We start from the raw sequence: 21,591 nt of genomic DNA, 5'->3' as shown, positions 1-21,591 counted from the left end.
TGTCGTTTGCTGTGGTTTAGCTGAATCAGAGATTCAGATTTCTCTATTCATTCTTCCATACCAAACTTAATACATTGTTCATGATAAAATAAGCTTCAAAAAAACCACAATACTGAAAATAATGTTGGCGATGGAAAACAATATCACAACAAAATAAAAATACTTAATCTTTATTATGTTGGCATTTTTAAAGCAGATTTAATAAAGAAGGATGAAGAAAGCACATGTGTGTGAGAGAAATTACGTGGTTAAAAAATGGAGGTTCTGGTCACTTCCAAAACCCTTAAAAATTAAGATCCTAGGGTTTTAAAAATTATGCCTAATTTCACATTAAAACAGCTTTCTTTCTGTATGGTGCCACCACCAATAGTTTTATGTTTATCTAGTTAATCTGGAGGCTTAAGAGAATATTAATAGTTATTTGAAGTAAAATACGTTGAGCTATTAAAGCATGAGCAAGAAAGAGAAATGTAGTGCCAGCAGACACCCTGAAAGAGAAGAAACAACATGGTAAGAAAAGGTTTGGTTGCTTTTCAACAAGCAGGTAGCAGGAGTAGGGTCAGAGGAGTCTGAGTTTTAATGAGGCACTCTCATCTCAGACGTTAACATTCAAGTAGTACTTGTGTGTGTATATTTACTATATCTTTCTCAAATTATTTTGATCTTATTACCTCCACAATACATGTTTCAAACTGCTTAGAAATGGTGTAGGGGTTGCTAAGAATGAAAACCTTTTTCTTTGTGAAGCTGCAGTACCTGGGTTTCCAAGCCCGGATGCTAGCAGCTTATAAAGAAGAACCACGTGCTTGACAGTCCATCTGTGACAATGGGAAGAGAAGAATCAGAGGGAAAATGTATTGCAGTGGTAGACTTGAAGCCCTAGAAATCTGCTTTTGTTGATGTTATGGCAGAAGCCGCAGCACCATTTAGGGGATGATTCGGTCACTTCATCTTTTGTACTGTGAAACCTTCCCATTGTCCTTGGAAGCTTGCTCCCAGATAAGCCTCCTGTATCTGTGGGCTGTAACAATAAAGCTTTACAAGCCTAAGCAAGTAAACTGGATACTGAACTATATAACCTTCCAGGAGGTTATATAGGGAAAAAAAATAAAAAAATAAGACTAAGTTGCAGATGCAAACACACTTTTTGAATTCATTGAGCAACCAAGAAGAAAGAACCTTCTTAAGAGAAGTGATTTTTCTAAAGTAACCAAATTCATAGTCATTTGCATGTTGAAGTGCTACTAGCTATGAAGGGAAAAAACATGTACAGTGGCATTTAAGTGTTAGTAATCTTTTGATGGACAAAAATCAATTATTATACAGGAGTAGCACAGTGGGAAACACTCAACGTTTTTACACAGGCCTGAAAAAATCTACTGAAAACCAAGAACTCAGTGGTAAATAAATGAAGTTAAATAAATATTCAGTCACCTGATGCTGCTCCTAGCTAGTGGATCCATAGCAGTGAGGACAAAAGGATCAGATTATAAATTGAAGATATAGGACACGCTATTCTCTAAGAGCACTCTATGTCTTGTTCTAAATGAGTATTTTTGTTATTCATTTTGGTAATTAAGAATTTATGTTTTAACAGTTGCTATGAAATAAACTCCTCATAAATGAAAACATGATTCTAAGGTTAAATTTTTAGTTCCATTAATAACAAAAAACAGAAGAAGCAAGGGAATTTTAATAGCAACTGAACTTGAAATTCAAAGGCCAGAGAGGTAATATAAGGTATATTAAGAAGAGGGTATGAGTAGACCGAAGCTTTAGGTCCAGTCTTGCAGGTGGAGTTACATAAATTTCCAAATTATAGGATAAGTCTTTATTCAAAATTAAACAAAAAATAATAAACACACTTAAAAATGTTTAAGGCTTTCTAAAATGAATCATTCCATGATATAATTATATGTTGCACCCATACAATGTATTGGGCATAGGTTATACTGTTCAAGGGGAGTAAAAGATATTTATAAACAAGATGCTCCATCTCAATTCTAAAGAGAAAAAAAATAAGATAAACCCCAACACTATTTTGATTGCCCAGAAAAATCTCAAATTATGGTTTAAAGAGGCTGAAAGAAAACTGAGTGCTACATTAAAAGAGGAGAGAAATGGGAGGGCCAAGATACCCAACCAAGTGTAATCTAATCTTGGCCTCCATGGTGGGGAATGTCTAGCCATTTGGGGCACACCCATAATAGCAAAACAGTGTTCTAGCATATATACGATTTCTGGATAAGAAGTACTGCTTTAGGGGAAAAACTCTCTCAATCAAGATGTTGTTTTGGCCATAAACTATAGTTGCTAGACTTTTCCATAGTTGGCCAATGGAGTTTTCATTACATAGTATTGGTTGCTCAAGTTGCCTAAACAGATTGGTTAAAACCCCACTACTCTACTTTTTAGCTGTGTGTCCATGAGTAGGCTATTTAGGCAATCCAGACATTAGCTTTCTTAATTGTAAAAGTAGTAGCAATAATGCTATCAAAAAAGGTTATTATGACTATTAACTGAGTAAATACATGGGTAGTGCTTTGAACAGAGGCTAGCACATAGCAGGTATCCAATAAATGTCTGTTGGCTTTTTGTTTTTCGTTTTTTGTTTTTTTGGTAATGGACTGTGTCATATTTTATAAAGCTGAGAAGCAGACGAAGGCACCAAGGCACCAGCACCAGCCATTATGGTTGTCTTTCCATTTTGCAAATTTTTCAAGATCTTTCCTGCTTTAGGGCCCTCGCATATGCTATTCCCTCTGCCAATAATACTCCTTTTTCTCTACCTTGCTAATTCCTTCTCAGACTTCAGATCTCTGCTGTCTATTTCTCTGCAGAGAGGCCTGTCTGACTTGTCCTGTCACTCCTGGCTCCAAGGATAACTCAGAAGTATCCTGTAAAAGGCATTACTCTGCTTATCTTTTTCTTATATCTTAATCAGAAGGTAATGTGTGTGTGTGTGTGTGTGTGTGTGTGTGTATGTGTGTAAACTTCCCTATGAATCTTCACCATTTTCTAAGTTCCCTGAGGGCAAATACCATATGTGTTTTGCCCAGCAAACAAAGCTTTCGCACAATCATCATTCAGTACATATTCATTAAATAAAGGAAGAAATAAAAATAAATGCAAGAGAAATGGAGCGATTATGATTAGCACACTGAAAATGTCAAATCCTAGAATACCTCACTGTTTTTTCTTAAGGCACATATCTTAATAAGAATATTGAACAAGAAGCAGAAGTGAACTTCTCTTTGGTATCTCCACAGCTTCTCTTTGTGGAGATACCATTATTCGCAACTCAGCCAGAAACTCCTCTTAGATTTTTCCAAGACAGAAAAGGACAAAATTACCGAATATAAATCAAATGATCATACCGCTTTATAAAATATAAACTATCAGTAAATTCTATCAAGCATAATGCTTACTAAATAAGGTAACTAGTCTCTTCAAACATATTCTTTTCTCAATTGTGGATATCTTATGATCAGATTATTATTCAGAACAAGAACTTTTTCAATAAGTGATATAAAAACAAAGTGACTTTCCTTTTAGTAAATATCAGAATCACTTAGAGACCAATAGAGGGATATACTCTAAAATAGAAATAAACTATTTTTTAATTTTTATTTATTTTTGAAAGAAAGAGAGAGTGAGAGACAGAGTGCAAGCAGGGAGGGACAGAGAGAGAAGACACAGAATCTGAAGCAGGATCCAGGCTGTGAGTTCTCAGCACAGAGCCCAACTCAGAACTGAATCCATGAGCTGTGAAATCATGACCTGGACGGAAGTCAGATGCTTAACCAACTGAGCCACACCGGTGCCCCAATAACCTATTTTTTTTTAATGTAAGTTAGTGTATGTTTCATAGTTGATCTTACATCTTAGTTATGCAGAGTAATGATCTGAGCAGTTTGTTCTCAATCATTGTTATACATCAGAATTACCTATGGAAGTTTTTTAAAAATGAAGATTTCCCAAGTCCAAAGCTCAGAGATACTGTTTTAAAAGGTACGAAATGTGTTCTGGGTACAAGTACTTTTTAAAAGGCTTCATTTCTGGTTTCAATATAAAGCTAAGATTAAGTGCCACTTGTTTCAATAGACACAAAATTGTTTATGCTTGAGAAAAATGTCTGAATACTTCTTATAAAATAACCATGAGTAATTAAGACTGAGAAATTATATGGATCACCTTAATCGACCTGCTTTGTTGGGACAAGCAGTTTGCAATAATCTTCACAGTTGAAAAATATTTAAGTATAACCATTCAAAAGTTGCTTACTTCTTCTAATTTTCCATTTAATTAAATACTGTTTACTTAATTTAATTTGACAAATATTTGAGTGCTTGCAATGCCTAGGACACTTTTTTTCTGACATTGAGATATCAAAACTGTAAAATTTGATCATGGGCTTTATGTTCATCTCAAGTGGAAACACAGATATACAAATTTTCTAAAAAAAACAGTGCATAATTGCCATTATAGTGTATTATGATACATAAAGTGTACATCCCTCCACACCCCACAACGTACACACAACTTAATGGAGAGATCAGATATTTTCATGGAGTGGTTGTCATTTGAGATGAGTCTGGAAGGATGAATAGGTTCTCACAGGGAGATGTAAAGAAGTGAGCAGTTTTGGAGCCGTAAGATAAGTGACGTATCTGGGAATTTGTGGATCAAGGAGAACACAGAAAGAAGTGCCAACTGCTGAAGACTACAAATGTCCCCTATATAACACTTTTTATGAGCATTGCAGAGACACATATGATGTAAAAATAGGAGACATAGATCCTATTCTTCAAAGAAGTGTTCAGTGATGTTTGGAGAAATACTGCACACATGAAATAGGTAAAGAATGGTATAATATTAATCCTAAATAATATAAAGTACTGACAAGTACTATCAAATCTCAGAAATGGCAAGCAACATATTGCAGACAAAAGAATAGGGCTAACACAATCATGGCAATAGGTTAACTGGTTACCCCAGGTAAGTTAAAACACAGGGTTCCTGAAAGGGCATAATAGGAAATGAGGATGGAAAGGTGGGAGAAAACAAGACTGTAGGACGTCTTGAACATAGGGTCAAAATTTTAGGCACGTTTAAAAAAATTTTTTTTAATGTTTATTTACTTTTGAGAGAGAGAGAGACAGAGTGTGAGCGGGGAAGGGTCAGAGAGAGGGAGGGAGACACAGTATCCGAAGCAGGCTCCAGGCTCCGAGTTGTCAGCCCAGAGCCGATGTGGGGCTCGAACTCACAAGCTGTGAGATCATGACCTGAGCCGAAGTCAGATGCCCCACTGACCGAGCCACCCAGGTGCCCCAAAATTTTAGGCAATTTTTAATGGTCAATATGGATTCACTAAAGCATTATAAGCAAGGAAAATGACAGATCATTACAATGGGGAGTAGGGTACATTGCAAAGGGAAAAAGGCTGTCAGCAAATGGATAATTTCATGGTTACTGCCATAGTCCTAGCAGGAGGTAATGAGATCCAGGACATACAGGCAGAAAAAAGATGCATTAGCGTCTTGTGAGAGCATTTCAACTGAAGGACAAGGCCAGTGAGTTGGTGGGCATGAGAGTTACCTTTGAAAAGAGAGGGAGATATAAAGAGAACTTAGGAAGTTTAGATATGATGGATAGAGACCCAGTATTCACTGAGGTTCTTAGCAGGGGAGTGATTAAAAAAACTTATAAACTTCCATCAGTGTCATTTCTTTATTACCACCTTTGCTTCATTAATCAAGAGTCTTTAACCCAAACTATTTTATTCTGACATGCCTAAAGATGTGACATCCCTTGTTGTTAATAAAAGAACAAGATTATCAATTCCTCCTGGCTTGCTTTCCACCATAAATCAAATATAGAAATTACATAAATGCTAAAAGTGTATGGTGGTTTGTTCTGAACATTAATCTCACATTCTTATCGACTACCTGGGAAGACACAAGAATTAGCATGGATAAGCTTATTCTGTAGGTAGAAAGTAATGACTTAATTTTATATAAGAGGTCCTTGTTTATTCTAAAATTAAAATTCCCATTTCAAATGACATAGTAGGCATAGGTAAATATTACTATAGGATCTGATTAAAATATATCATTATAGGGAGGGTAAATATATCCAGCGCATCTGTATTAATTCTGTTGCTGGTGAAAATGTTTCTGGTTTAAGAAAGCACTTGTCACCTAATTTTATTAGGGAGATGGATTTTCCATGATGAAGACAATTGAAAGCAAGGTTGGAATACAATAGGAAAAATCCTGAAAAAGTAATTACAGGCTCTCTAAAATATATTTTCAGGAGGTGAAAGCAGAAGCAAAGTTCACATGTAGCCCCTCACATAACCATATACATCTGCATGTCCATACATATTTTAAATCTTAACACTGAAAATTATTCAATAGGAACTCATTTTGTAGAAATATAATACATTCTAGTAATATATAAAGTTGTATTATTAATCAATATAAATATCCCAAACATTAATACAAGTTACATCATTGAAGACTAACATAATAAAAACTGGCTAAATTAACCTTGACTTATCTGTTATACAGTAATTGCTAAATAACTGTAAAATACATTACATTCTGTTCCTTACTGTTCAAATTATAATGCCATTTTTAATCCACTTCCATGTTTATCTACATTTATCTAAAAAAAATGGGAAAACAAATACTTACCAAAATGGTGGTAACAATCAAAGAACGATTGGATAAGGAATCTGTGATGTTGGCTGGCTTTCCTTTTTGACTTTCTGTCATATTCAGGCCACTGGCGGGATCCCAAGTTCCAATCTATAAAATAGCATATGTACTTTGTAAATTGTCCATCAGGCACCTGGGAGAAAGCACTGTAAGAGAAAGTTAAGACTGCTAACACTTATTATTCACCTCTGCTGCATTATCTGCTGTCGCTAAAGTAAAGGCTGCTTGTTTTAAGCATGATTCACTGCTCTGTGAAGTGTGTCCAGTGAAGTGTGACATTAAAGAACAAAATGATCCACTGCACTTCTACAGTCAGTATGGGAGCTTAATTTTCCATTCGAACTTTCATTCACCAAGATAAACCACATTTGATGATACCTTGATAGCTGGCTAGAAACTCATTAATAGTGCATATCTTTTACTGTAATGGATCTATCTCATCCTCTCATTACAAAGATAACATGCCATGTTATATAGACAAAGCTAAAGGAGCAAAACCTGGGAATCCAGGATAAATTAACAGGTAAAGGCAAGCTTGGAAGTGGCATTGATTGGTATTTTGCATGACCCCCAATACAGCAAATCTTACCCAAAATTGCCTTTGGAGCTTTTAAAAATGCACCTTTGCAGCATTCAAAATACTCCAAAGAGACATTACAGCACAATCTCATCTGAAAAACCCATTCCAGTACTTCTATCTGTATGCTATTTAATATGTACTTTAATTTAACTGATACTCTCTAATAATTAGGCCATACACTCTCAGTGTTCAGAAATTTTATACCCCCTGAACACAACCTATGGAATGATACAGCACACCTCTGGGAGACATGTATCAGTGCAGAACGCCACTGAATGCATAGATTGGGTGGTTTATGTAAACCTGCACCATTGCCCTGTCATATAACAATGGTCAGCACTGAAGAAGAACAAAAGTGGAAGAAGATTTAATTCAGTAGTTCTTTTCTCCACCCTCTCAAACTTAGAAGTCATCAATAGTAAAATTTGTTTTCCATATCCCTCTCACCAATGACCCAATGTGTCTACTTAAAGGAGAGGAAAACTATCAATTATCAATTTATCTTTAAAACAAAGCTGTGTAGGCACCTGAGTAGCTCAGTCAGTTAAGCATCTGACTCTTGATTTTGGCTCAAGTCATGATTGCACAGCATCCTGAGATAGATCCCTGCTCTGCTTTCAGTATGGAGCCTGCTTGGGATCCTCTCTCTCTTTCTCTCTGTGCCCCTCCCCAGCTTTCATGTGTGCACTCTCTCTCTCTCTCTCTCTCTCTCTCAAATAAATAAACTTTTAAAAATACATAAATAAAATAAAATAAAACTTTATATATAAATTAAATAATTTTAAAAGTGACACTGATTTAGCAGGTAATATTTACCCTGGTCTACCTAAATATGTTAAAAAAAAGTCTAATTAGCACAACCTTATTCAACTTGATTATTATAATCTTTTTTATATTTCTATGTTTCATTGCATTTACTTTTTTCTCTCTTTTTTCATTTGCATACCTTTCTCAGTAACCTATTAAGATGTCTTTTTCCCTTTAATTGGAGAAGCACAAAAATAGAAATATTACTAATTTCTGTCCTTCATAAGAAGAATAGGTAAGCCATTCTAAAAGTTGTATTTAAGTGCGAACCCAAATATAATTTTTCTTTTTTAAAAGGATTTTATTTTATTTATTTATTTTTGGGGGGAGGGCACAAAGAGAGGGAGAGAGAGGATCCTAAATAGGCACCACACTGTCAGCACAGATCCCAGTGTGGGGCTCAGTCCTATGAACTATGAGATCATGTCCTGAGCTGAAATCAAGAGCTGGACACTTAACCAACTGAGTCACCTAGGCATTCCCCCAAGTATATATTTTTTTTCAAAAACACATTAACTATACAAGGGATTCAACATAATTTTTTTTTAATTTTTTTAACGTTTATTTATTTTTGAGACAGAGAGAGAGAGAGCATGAACAAGGGAGGGTCAGAGAAAGAGGGAGACACAGAATCTGAAACAGGCTCCAGGCTCTGAGCTGTCAGCACAGAGCCTGATGCGGGGCTCGAACCCACGGACCGTGAGATTATGACCTGAGCTGAAGTTGGAGTCTTAACCGACTGAGCCACCCAGGCACCCCTCAACATAATTTTTTAATGATATCTAAAAAAATTTTTCTTGCCATATTTTCTTACATTGAGTTAATTTTCCTCTTACCATTAAAAACTACACGTTCCCAATGTCTGGGTCAATATAGGACAAAGTCAAATAATACAGTAAGAAAAAAATACTGATATCAGCATTCTCTCCAAAGTATATTATCTACTGGTCAATTAAATTACTTTAGACTATGACTACCATGATGCCATAAAGACGGTCAAATTGTAATTTAGGGTCAATAATGTAAAGCCTTCAGGGGCCAGACAGTAACATCCATGTGTGAAGAAAAAGGACATAAGCCAGTAGTAAGAGTTTCCAGGCAAAGGTATGCAACTTCTAAATTTCACAAAATTTCAAGGCAGAATAGCACGTAACAGTCACAGTCCAGACCCTGCTCTTCTGACAGCTGTGCTTTGAGGCTGCATGCTTCCAGAGTAGGTGATTCTTTTAGGTCCCAGTAAGGCATCACTACAGCTAATAGAGGCCTTACTAGGGAACTGGGTGGGGAAAGAGAGGATAATGTAAAACCTAGAATGCTTGCTGACCTGCTTAAATTGCTTCAAATTCAACATCATAAATAAATAAATAAATAAATAAATAAATAAATAAATAAACAAACAAACAAACTCCATTGGCTAAATAAGACACATCTGCAGATCGGATTTTGCAGTGACTGGCATTTTTCTGCCCCTGGTCTATAATTAATACCTATTACACATTTGTCCTCTTAGATTTTCTTTCCCTTTTTTTTTTTTTTTTCACTATTGGCTACATAGCTAGATTTTTCAGATGTGCAATTCTACCAGCCAAAGCATTGGCAAACATCATTTTCCCACTGTCATCTGCCTAATGACATCCTTAAAACTATTAAGTTTTTCAACCTTCTACCCAAATCACTAATACAAATATTCCCAATTTTGCTTACCATCATCCTCTATGATTACTTCCAAAAATATAATTTAGCCATATGTCCACTCATCTAAATATATTTATCTTGTTTCATTCTCTGTCTCTGGATGGAGGGGTTCTGGTTCATAGTATATGAATCCATAATTTCCTATAATCATAAATATTAGGTATTCCCTTCTACAAATCAAGTTTTCTGAACAGATTATTATAAGGTTTCAAAAATTTCAGTGGCATAAATTTTAAATCAAAAAAATTGCAAGATCCCCAGATTTTAAGTATATGGGGAATGTCTAATTCAAAACTTTCTATTGCTTGAGGGAATTGTCACCAGTGAGTTTTGGTTTATTTTGTTTTAATCACAAGAAACATGGCTAACTCAAGACGATCTTTTTCTGTTTTAATCTATTTTCTGAACACAATTTTTTCATTATATTATTTAATCAAGTCTTTAAAGTACTTTTTTCAGCTCCAAAATCAAATAAAAATATCTAAGTACTCTTAACCTCACAGAGTTGTTTTAAGTAGAGTGAAAAAACTCTCAACAAAGTGGTGCAAAGGGAATGTATCTCACTACAATCAAGGCCATATTTGACAAACCTACAGCTAACACTGTACTAAATGCTGAAAAGCTAAAAGCCTTTCCTCTAAGATCAGGAACAAAACAAGGATGCCCACTCTTGCCACTTTTATTCAACACAGTACTGGAAGTCCTCATAATGGCAATTAGACAAGAAAAAAAATTATCTGAATTGGAAAGGAAGAAGTAAAACTCTATTTGCAAATGACATGATATTATATACAGAAAACTCTGAAGACTCCACCAAAAACTATTAAACTAATAAACAAGTTTAGTAAAGTTTCAGGATACAAAAGTCAATATACAAAAATCTGTTATGTTTCTATACACTAATAACAAACTACCAGAAAGAAATATTTTTAAAAATCTCAGTTACACTTGCACCAAAAAGAATAAAACAACCAGGAATAAATTTAACCAAGGAGGTGAAATATCTGTACATTGAAAACTATACGACATAACACAAAAACAGACACATAGATCAATGGAATACAATAGAGGAGCCCAGAAATAAACCCATGCTTATATGGTCAATTAATCTATGACAAAGAAGGCAAGAACACACAATGGAGAAAAGACAGTCTCTTTAATAAATGGTGCTGGGAAAATTGGACAGCTACATGCAAAGGCATGAAACTGAACTACTTTCTATCACTGTACACAAAAATAAACTAAAATTGGATTAAAGACCTAAACGTGAGACCTGAAACCATAAAAAATCCTGGAAGAGAACACAGGCAGCAATTTCTCTAGACATCAGCTGACATAACATTTTTCTAGATATGTCTCCTAAGGCAAGGAACACAAAATAAAAATAAAGAAATAAAGAAATAAAGAAATAGATAAATAAATAAATGAACAAACAAACAAAAAAAACAATTGATACTACATCAAAATAAAAAGTTTTTGTACAGTGAAGAAAATCATCAGCAAAACAAAAAATAAACCTATTAAATGGGAGAAGATATTTGCAAAGATTATATCCAATAAGGGGTTAATATATAAAATAAAGAAATTTACACAACCCAACACCAAAATCAAAATAAACAAACCAATGAAAAACCCACAACAACCCAATTAAAAAATGGGCAAAGGACTTGAAGAGCCATTTCTCCAAAGAAGACATACAGACGGCCAACAAACACATGAAAAGTTGCTCAACATCACTAATTATCAAGGAAATGCAAATCAAAGCCACAATGAGATATCACCTTACACCTGTCAGAATGGCTAAAATCAAAAAGATAAGAATAACAGGTGTTGGCAAGGATGTGGAGAAAACTGGAACTCGTGTGCACTGTTGGGGGGAATGTAAATTGGTCAGCCACTGTGAAAAACAGTATGCAGGTTCCTCAAAAATTAAAAAATAGAAATACCATATGATGCAAGAATTCTACTACTTGGTATTTACCGCAAGAAAATGAAAACACTAATTCAAAAAGATATGGGCCCCTATGTTTATTGCAGCATTATTTACAATAGCCAAGATATGGAAACAACCTAAGTGTTCAACAGTAGATGAAAGGATAAGGAAGTGGAGGCATATACGTATATATATATATGTGTATATATGTATATATGTATATATGTATATATACATATATACCTCATATTACGCAGCAATGAAAAAAGATACCTTGTCATTTGCGACAACATGGATGAACCTAGAGAGTATTATGCTAAGTGAAATAAGTCAGACTGAGAAAGACAAATACCATATGATTTCACTCACATGTGGAATCTTAAAAACGAAACAAATGAATACAGAAACCAAAAGGAGAATCAGACATAAACATAGAGAACAAAGTGATGGTTGCCAGAGAGAATGAGGGGTGGGAATGGGGTGGCAAAATGGGTGAAGGGGACTGGCAGATATAGGCTTCTAGTTATGGAATAAATAAGTCAAGGGTATAAAAGACACAGCATATAGAATATAGTCAATGATAATATAATAGTGTTGTGTGGTGACAGATGGTAGTTATACTTGTGGTAAGCATAGATAGCATAATGTATAGAGAAGTTGAATCATTATGTTGCATACCTGAAATGAATGTAACATTATGCATTAACTATACACAACCCCCCCCCAAAAAAATCTACAAGGCATTAATGAAAGAAATTCTAGAAAACACAAATAAATGGAAGGATATTCCATAATCATGGATTGGAAGAATTGATATTGTTAAAATGGCCATACTATCCAAAGCTACCTACAGATTCAATGCAATCCCTATCACAATTCCAGTGACATTTTGAAATAAATAGAACAAATAACCTTAAAATTTATATGGAACCACTTGCATACACACACGCATACACACACACACACACACACACACACACACACACACACACAATCCAAATAGCCAAAGCAATCTTGAGAAAGAAAGAAAAAAAATAAAAAGCAGAGGCATCACATTTCCTGAATTCAAAGTATATTACAAAGCTATAGTAATTAAAACAGTCTGGTGTCAGCTTAAAAAACAGACACATGGATCAATGGACTAGAACAGAGAGTCCAGAAATAAGTCCACATATATATGGTCAATTAATTTATGACAAAGGAACCAAGAATACACAATGGGGAAAGCACAGTCTCTTCAATAAAAACAGGACAGCCACATGCAAAAGAATTAAACTAAACCACTATTTTATACCATACATAGAAATTAACTCAGAATGGATTGATTTGAATGTAAGACCCGGAACCCTAAAGCTCCGAGAAGAAAACATAAGGGGTGAGATCTTTGACATAGGTCTTGGCAAATTCTTTAAAATCTGATGTCAAAAGCAAAAGTAACAAAAGTAAAAATAAATAAATAGGACTATATCAGACTAAAAAACTGCTGCAGAGCAAAGGAAACCATCAATAAAATGAAAAGGCAACCTACTGAATGAGAGAAAATATTTTGAAATTATACATCTGATAAGGAGTTCATATCCAAAATATATAAAGAACTATTTCAACTCAAGAGCAAAACAAAACAAAACAAACAAAAAACCCTACAAACAATCCAAATAAAAATGGGCAGAAAATCTTAACTCTTTTTCCCAAAGAAGATATAGAATGCCAACAGGTACAGGAGAATATTCTCAGCATCTTTCACCATCAGGAATATGCAAATGTTTTAAACATCATATTTAAAACAGTCCTAGCGCAATGTGGAGTCTCCATCTTAAAATTTTTGTTTTAAAAATATACTCAATAATTAGTTGCTTCTAAACATATGACACATTAAGTATACTTTGCCTGAAGGATATTTACCATTCCTTTAGAAGAAGGGACATCCCTGATAGTACTGTTTGAAGGTATCAAGAAATGGAAAGCATAAGGAATGTATTGATATTAAATGCTAATTCATATTTGGGAGGTGAATATTCTCTTCAATTGATCAACTATACACTGGTGGACTGTACATATCTCCATTAACTAGTATACTTTCTAGATAATTTACAAAGTCAGGTTCTCAGGCCTGTATAGTGGGATACAGAATAATGAAAACAGAGTGTTTTCAATACAGTAGTTGTTTTGCTAAGTGTTGCAGGCAAATAAGAGACTTTTTTCTCTTACTTACCTCACCTCTTCTAATGTTGGAATTTTTTTTTATGAAAAGTAGAGATAGTTATTTACGTTACTGTCCAATAAAAGTACTACTAATAATTAACGGTTGCATATTTTTATTGGGCTACATGGTAACAGAATTGGAATTGGTACCTGATGTCCCAAAGATAAACATGAACCATTTCACAGCAGTGCCTATCTGCTGCATGCCAGGAAGAATTCATAGTAAAGAACAATTACCTGGGAACTGAGCTACCTTCATACGTAAGTGATTTTGGCCTATGAGGACCATGCGAAGAACCGCTCAGTTACACCCCAATTACTTTCCTAAAACTATTTATCCACCAGTTTCCACAGGGGCTGGAATTTCACCATTTGAGAAATACAGTGTTCACATGAGGACGATAAATCAGTAAATATATAATCATCTCACAGAAACGGATGACTAATCTAAACATAGATTTTTCACCTTTAGGATTTTTATTTTTGTCTAGGGCAGAGACAACCATAAATATTAACAAAGAGTTAGAGACAGGTGGTGTTTTTATTTTTTAAATAAAATTTGAATCAATTAATTAACTATTCTCAAATATAACAATGTGGTAACGTTCAATTAATTAAGGACTATTTTTCCAAGAATAAAAATGTAGTTCAGAGATTACATTAAAATCAAATCAATGCTTTAAAAATTATATTTACTATACATGCTTAATTCAAAGTCAGTATTTGGTATTCTCTGATGAGCCAAAATAAGAAAAAAAGTCAATATTTGGTATTCTCTGATGGGCCAAAATAAGGAATTGTGTGCTCTCAAATAAAATAATCCAATTGACTTCCAAACATAAATATCATCTGTAAATAGTTATTTTAAATATTTTACCACTCTGAAGGTTAAAAGTTATCAAGCAAAATAGTGACTATAAACATACCGGCACACAAACCAAAAATATTGTTACAGTACAGTTGTGAGATAGGGCATATAATGAATTCTAAATAAGAGTTAGACAAATTAAATGGTTAACATCTCCAAAGAAAAACCTCAGGCTTGGATCCTGCCTAGGATGCATTTTTGCTTTTTAAGAAGCAAACAACACATTTCTGACTAGTCGACATCACCATTAGCATTGCTTTCTTACAGAGAAGCAAAAGAAATCTCAATTCCTGGGAAAGTTGGGGGTCACTGTTGTCATGGGAACCAGAATATATGTATCAAATGCCATCAAAGAGAGAAAGATAAAAACTACTATGCATCAGGTATCTAGAAGTCTATCAAAGAAATAGTTCTCACCTATCTAGTGTGGATTTTCACACTTAGATAAATTTTGAAGACTGTAAATTCCATTCAGACACCTTTTTCATAGGGAGTTAATGAGTACAGGATTCTACAGGCAAGAGAAAGGTCAATAGTAAAGACTTCCATAGAAATTACCACTTGTTCTAAAAATATATATGTTCTATAAAAAGTTTTTCAAAAAGCAATTTGAAACATGTTCTGATCCTGGAACATCTATGCCTGTAAATTTCGGCAGGCAGGGTTTCACTACTAATTCTCACCCTCTTCATACATTGTAAAAATATTTGAGTTTTCAGTAAGAAGCCTATGGATTACTGACACCAGTTTCTACAAGTGGGCCCAAATGCAAGCGGTAAATATTCAGATAAAAATGATGTCAAAAGTTGAAATGAAGCTTCACTTGAAAGTAAAATATGATAATTTTATACTTTATAAAAGTTTGCAAGTATGGATTATCTTGCTTTATATATTATATATATTATATATACTATATATGTATATTTATACATATATAAATATTATATATAATATATATATATATATATATAAATTCTTAACTTTGTAGAAATTGGCAAACATAGATTTCATAAAATGGCCTTTTGTAGCCACTTGTTTTTTTTCAAAATTTCCCCTAAGGATATACAAGTTAGAAGCTGATTTTATGATAAAAACATGCTGAGGCAAACACCATATTATTGTTCATAGTCCTAAACATTTCCAGGCTCCTTAGTACCGTATCTGGCCAGAGAAATGTATTGGTTTTAGCCTTATGGTTTTTTTCAAAATTAATATAAAATTAATACACAAAGCCAATTTTTCATAAGGATTAGACTCTTTCCTCTGAGAAGACAGAAAATTCTGTTCTCCAAGTTCTATTTTACATTTAATATAAATATTACATTCAAGAGGCTATCAGCAAAATAACCAAAACAAATAGCAAAGTTTGATGCTGGAAAAAAGCCATGAGGGTTACACAAGAATGATTTTAGTTCAACACTCTACTTGGAAGCTAGTATTCTCTAGTACAATAAAAATTCATTTGAATAGAGCCTTTTTTGTAGTTGTTGTTTGTTTGTTTGTTTTATTTTTGGGGGTTTTTTTTGGAGAGCACATAACATACATAGTAGTCACAAAACACATTCAGTAAGACAACTCAACCATGTGGTAGGATTAACTGATTTTATTATTTTACTTATTTATTTTTAATTCAGGTATAATTAATATACAGTGTTATACTAGTTTCAGATGTATAAGTGATTTTATTATTGCGTTGTAGTTTCTTGAAATTTTTTTTAAGTATAAGTGGTTATTTTCCCCAAAATGGTCTCTAGATAACTCACCTTGCAATGGAAATGCACTATTATCATGGAGTGTCATCAACTCGATTCAAACCTATCTTATATAAAAGCTTCAAATTGTTTTTGCTCTAAATAGAGTCCTTGTGACTATTGAACATGTCAATATTTCTTAACATCTTATGCCATTTAATAAGGTCTTTTGTTCCAAATGAACCTGGCCTTTCCTAAGGACATAGATAAGCTTCAAAGGACTAGGTAAGTAAGGTTAAACCACTTCCAGTGGTAAATCATATCCTGGTTACATATTCAAAAAAATATAAACTAAAAAACCTCATTTTATTGTCAGTTATGAAGACATTTTTATTTTCCTAATGTCGATTTTTCTTGACCTTATTATTTTTTCTATTTCTTCCTCTTCTGTCAAGTAACTTCAGTAATTCCATAGACAGACTGAATATACAAATAGACAACAGTTTGACCATGTATGAAAATAGAACTTGACCCTGAGCCTCTGGAGCAAACAACATGGGAAGCCAAACCACAACCTCTAAGACATCAGCCCAAAATGGTCAAAATTTATTCAATAACCCCCAGCTTCCCTATTTTTTGCCACCATTCCAACTCAGGATCAATCAGAGAAGCTTAAATATGCCCTCCAAACAATCACCCTAAATGCCCCCTTCTCATTAGCCCATCTCATTTCCTCATGTCCACAATCTCCAATCAGAACACATCTGAGGCCTCTTTTTCCACGATAAAGCTTTTCCACTGACCAGCCCACCTGTGCATCTCTGCCAAATGCAAGTGATGGTGGCTACAGGAAACTCTGAATAACTTCTGTTTGTTCTCCTTTAAGTGGTCTTTGTTTATTTCCACACCATAAACTTATATGATGAAAAAGGGGAACTTATATAAATAATCATGTTTACTCATTGATAAGAATTGGAATGTCAAGATTAAACTTTGCTATGTGGGATGCATTGTGCATCCTTATAAGCTCAGACTTCAGTGTTCCCTTCTCCTATACTCTAAAATCCTGTACCCCTTGAAGCCTTGACTCATAACCCCAGCCCTTTGACTAACTACTGGGTTTCTCTGTTCTCACTGTGTAAGTGTGGGGCAAACCTGGAAAAAAAAATTGTAATGCTGTGCCATAGGAAAATAACTTTGCACCAGACACTTGAATAAGCATTCTATGGGAAGTACCTTTCATGATTCTCATGGTGACCGTGACCCTTCATTCATTCAAGTCAATATTTCTTGAGGATATACTTTGTGCCAAAGACTTTGCTAGGCCTTGAATATGTAAATAGTGGGACTGGGGGCAATTTTTTTCTATCTAATAGGACTGGCTAGGAACATGGTCATTTTTTTCATAAAAGTACACATAAATACATAATAACAGATTGTAATATGTGCCAGGAAGGAAAAGTACAGGGCGCTATGAAAAACTTAAAATTGCTTAGGCTTATGGGACGTCTATCTAAGAAAGAAAGATTTAATCTGTGACATCCCCCCCCCCCCCCCCCCCCCCCCCCCCCCCGCCCAAGATGATTAAGAGTAAGAGTTAGCCAGGCAAAGGGCTAGGGGTTGGTTTTCCAGGCTGGGAAAACTCTACTGCCAAAGTAATAGAGAAAGCTTTGTGTCTGTGTAAAAAATGAACAAAAGCCAATGTAATTAAAACATAAAAAAACATCTAAGATGGTGATAAGAGTTGAGAGGGGAGGTAGGCAGTACTTTGTAAATTATATTTGGATTTTAATCAGAATGCAGTAGAAATAAGTGAAAGGATTTAAACAGAGCAATGACACGGATCGATTTACTTTTTTTTTTTTTTTTTTTTTTAATTTTTTTTCAACGTTTTTAATTTATTTTTGGAACAGAGAGAGACAGAGCATGAACGGGGGAGGGGCAGAGAGAGAGGGAAACACAGAATCGGAAACAGGCTCCAAGCTCCGAGCCATCAGCCCAGAGCCTGACGCCGGGCTCGAACTCACGGACCGCGAGATCGTGACCTGGCTGAAGTCGGACGCTTAACCGACTGCGCCACCCAGGCGCCCCTCGGATCGATTTACTTTTAAAGACACTGCTCCAGCTACTGTTGTGTGAAGAATGAATTGTAAGGGGGAGTAGAAAAGTGAGGCTTATTGGGGTTCCGATGTAGAAGTCCAGGTGAAAGGTACCCTGGCTATGATTGCAACAATGGATGTGAAGAGAAATAGATGGATTCTAAGCATATTCTGGAAGTAGAAAATGCAATATGTTCTTCAAACTGACCAGAAGAATTCAAGCTGGGAAAACTACTTATTCTTATATTCCTTCTCCTATTCTTGAATGTTGAATACGAAGCTCTTAAAGAAAATGAACTGTCCTATTGCCTGAGGTAGACAAAATCTGGAATGGCACCTACAGTCCCCTAACCCCCTTATTCTTATTCTCCAGGCACCCCCATGGCCTGGAGAGCGTGTATGGAAAGACGTAACGGGCTGTGTGTGCAGTATTAGTGACCCTTCTTAGACAATGGCTAAATGGGCTGGGTTCTAATCACGGTCCCAAGGAAAATATTCAATTTGATCTCTGGGCACTAAGTGGAAAAGATGTGTTCATAGTCACATTTCAACCCCAAACTCAGATCTTTGAACATGCCTCACCTTTCTCTGTCTGTTGGAAACAAACCTGTTCCTTTCTGGTTTATCTGCTCCACAGTTGTTAACATCAGAAGCATGGACTTCTTCCTATTAACTGTTTCAGTCCTAAGGTTCACCTTTCAGAAAGTGATCCAAAATCTATGATTTTCATGAAATATTAAAAAGTCATCTTTATTTTTAACACGTAATACTGCATAATCCTATATTATACTTTTGTGAGTCCATTTATAATTGGCAGATTTCCTTCACTAGAGTATAATCCTCATGAGGGCACAAAATAGAGGTTCACTCTATATTTGTTAGAGAATCAAATGAATAAATGAAGTGTGTTGGACAAACATTACCAAGATAAAGCTAGGAAAAGGTGGTAGGCATGAGGAGAAGTAATGGATAAAACCAACATTTTACACATTATTTGGTTCATTTTCCTCACCCAGTCATGATAAAATAGAATTGAGGATAATTAAATTCCTAGCCTTGACACCTATAAAGATTGTATTTACAGGTTCTTTCAGAGGCCATGATATTCTCACTTCAGCCTGTCCCAGAGGGAAGCCCTTTGCACTCTACAATTTTTGAGATGAGGAATTTGGCACAGAGAACTTGGATGGAAGGGTGAAGTTCACACACTTGTGATAGAATTGTAATTTTAATTTAAAACTCTTGGATCACATCTGTTGAACCTGCCAAACTGTGAACTCTATCAAAGTAGGAACTCTGTCTTTACATCTATGGGTTAGTAACTATATTCTTCAGGACAAAGTAAAAGTAAAGTCAGCAAGACTCATTAGTTTTCTTGAATTAGCTACTGCCATCACCCCCTGATGTAGTTGAAGACACTTTATTTTGGAGAGATTAAGAAACTTGTCCATAAATAGTAAATGGCAGAACAAGGATTTGAGCCCAATTCTGTCTGAATCCACACCTTGATTTCTTAACCATTCTACTAAGTTAAAATATCAGTACATTTTGCTACTTAGCAGCAATTTACTCCTACTACTCAAAGTCAAATCCCTCACAATGGCATTTACAAAAAAATTCCCATTATTCTTAAGATCTGACCAATCTAAATCCCACCACCATCTTTTAGCTGATGACTCATGTACTGATTTTTGAAGATACGGGAAGACTTTGATTTGAACTTTTAATTCCCCTTCTCTTTAACTTGCCTTCACTCAATATCAGTACCTTACGTGCCTTCTCAGATTTTTTTCCAATTTCTCTCTAATGACAATTTCCCCCACTAATTTCTTCATCAATCTTTGATTTATGCTTTTATCATTGGCTCCTTCTACCTTTACCACCTGGCTCCCCCATTACTCCTCACAATCATAGTTCCAATGCTCTGCTCTTCCTTGAACTAACAACACTGCTGAAGATTCAGTTACTGCCTTCTGTTACTCTTTCTTCATCTCTCACTTCCACTCTCAGAATAGTTTTAACTTCATGGCTTCATATTAAAATAATTTCAAACTATAATATCTTCCAATGCATCTCATAGGCCTTTGCATTTGTATTGTATACATTGCAAACATTTCAACATGGTGCTCACTTTATGACTTAAATCTAGCATTTTAGCTCTATATCCCACTGAGTGTGCGTATACATATACATATGTTAAATCAAACACTATGCTATGTGTTTACACATGTTATTACCTCTTTTTGCAATGACTCAATCTCTACCAATCAATAATTCTCCATTATTCAAAGCCTAGTTCAAAGTACCTCATATACTATGACTCTATACTTAATTATATCCTTTGTCAGAAATAGTCTTTCATCACTCTTTTAAAGCTTGAAACATTTTTCCATTGTATGTATTCACAAATGTGTTATCTGATCACTCTAAATAAAAAGCTCCTTGAATATAAAGATTGTGTTTAATTAATCAAAACAAAATTTCAAATTTCAGAGGAGTGTACAAAATATTTTTGAAATCTCAAGGCAACATGTATAGCTTATCAGAATGGTTGATCATCACATGTACCTGGTAACCATTATATTCAGAGTCTGTCTATAATCCACATTAGAACCTACAGAAAGATTCTCTAATGTTTCCTTTATAGGGTCTATCATAATAAGAAAGCATTACAAATATAAACAAACTTACACTACTATATTTTATAGTAAGCATATACCCAAATTCTGTAATCCTTGTCTGTACTTACCTCAATCCCTACAAACAGAATCAAGTAAGATTCTGTGTATTTATGTTCATACCTAATTTATTTTGTGTACATGAATTCGGACATTTCACATGAATATGACCCAGCTATGGAAACATACTTCTGTATTTAATCCTTTTTTTATGACCTGCTCTAAATAGGAAAGTCTAGGCAAGCAAAAGTATAAATATTTTTTAACTACTGTATTAAATCTGAAGGTCAATAAAGATGATATGCATCTCATGGTA

The 21,591-nt window shown here is 34.7% G+C and overlaps 1 protein-coding gene across 3 annotated transcripts in view; it reads right to left on the bottom strand.

Annotated features, from left to right (window-relative positions):
• Positions 1-21,591, bottom strand: part of GRIK2 (glutamate ionotropic receptor kainate type subunit 2) — a 651,919-nt gene that overhangs the window by 236,770 nt on the left and 393,558 nt on the right. For 2 of the 3 annotated variants that reach the window (XM_042939447.1, XM_042939448.1), the window contains exon 10: positions 6,699-6,812. In XM_042939447.1, the coding sequence (XP_042795381.1) occupies positions 6,699-6,812 (114 nt within the window). Of the gene's footprint in view, positions 1-6,698; positions 6,813-15,277; positions 15,319-21,591 lie in introns of those variants that run through there. The other variant, XM_042939449.1, reaches the window with a different exon arrangement.

This window comes from Panthera leo, chromosome B2 (genome assembly GCF_018350215.1).
Source record: "Panthera leo isolate Ple1 chromosome B2, P.leo_Ple1_pat1.1, whole genome shotgun sequence".
Taxonomy (NCBI): domain Eukaryota; kingdom Metazoa; phylum Chordata; class Mammalia; order Carnivora; family Felidae; genus Panthera; species Panthera leo.
This window is presented reverse-complemented; position numbering and strand designations above follow the sequence as displayed.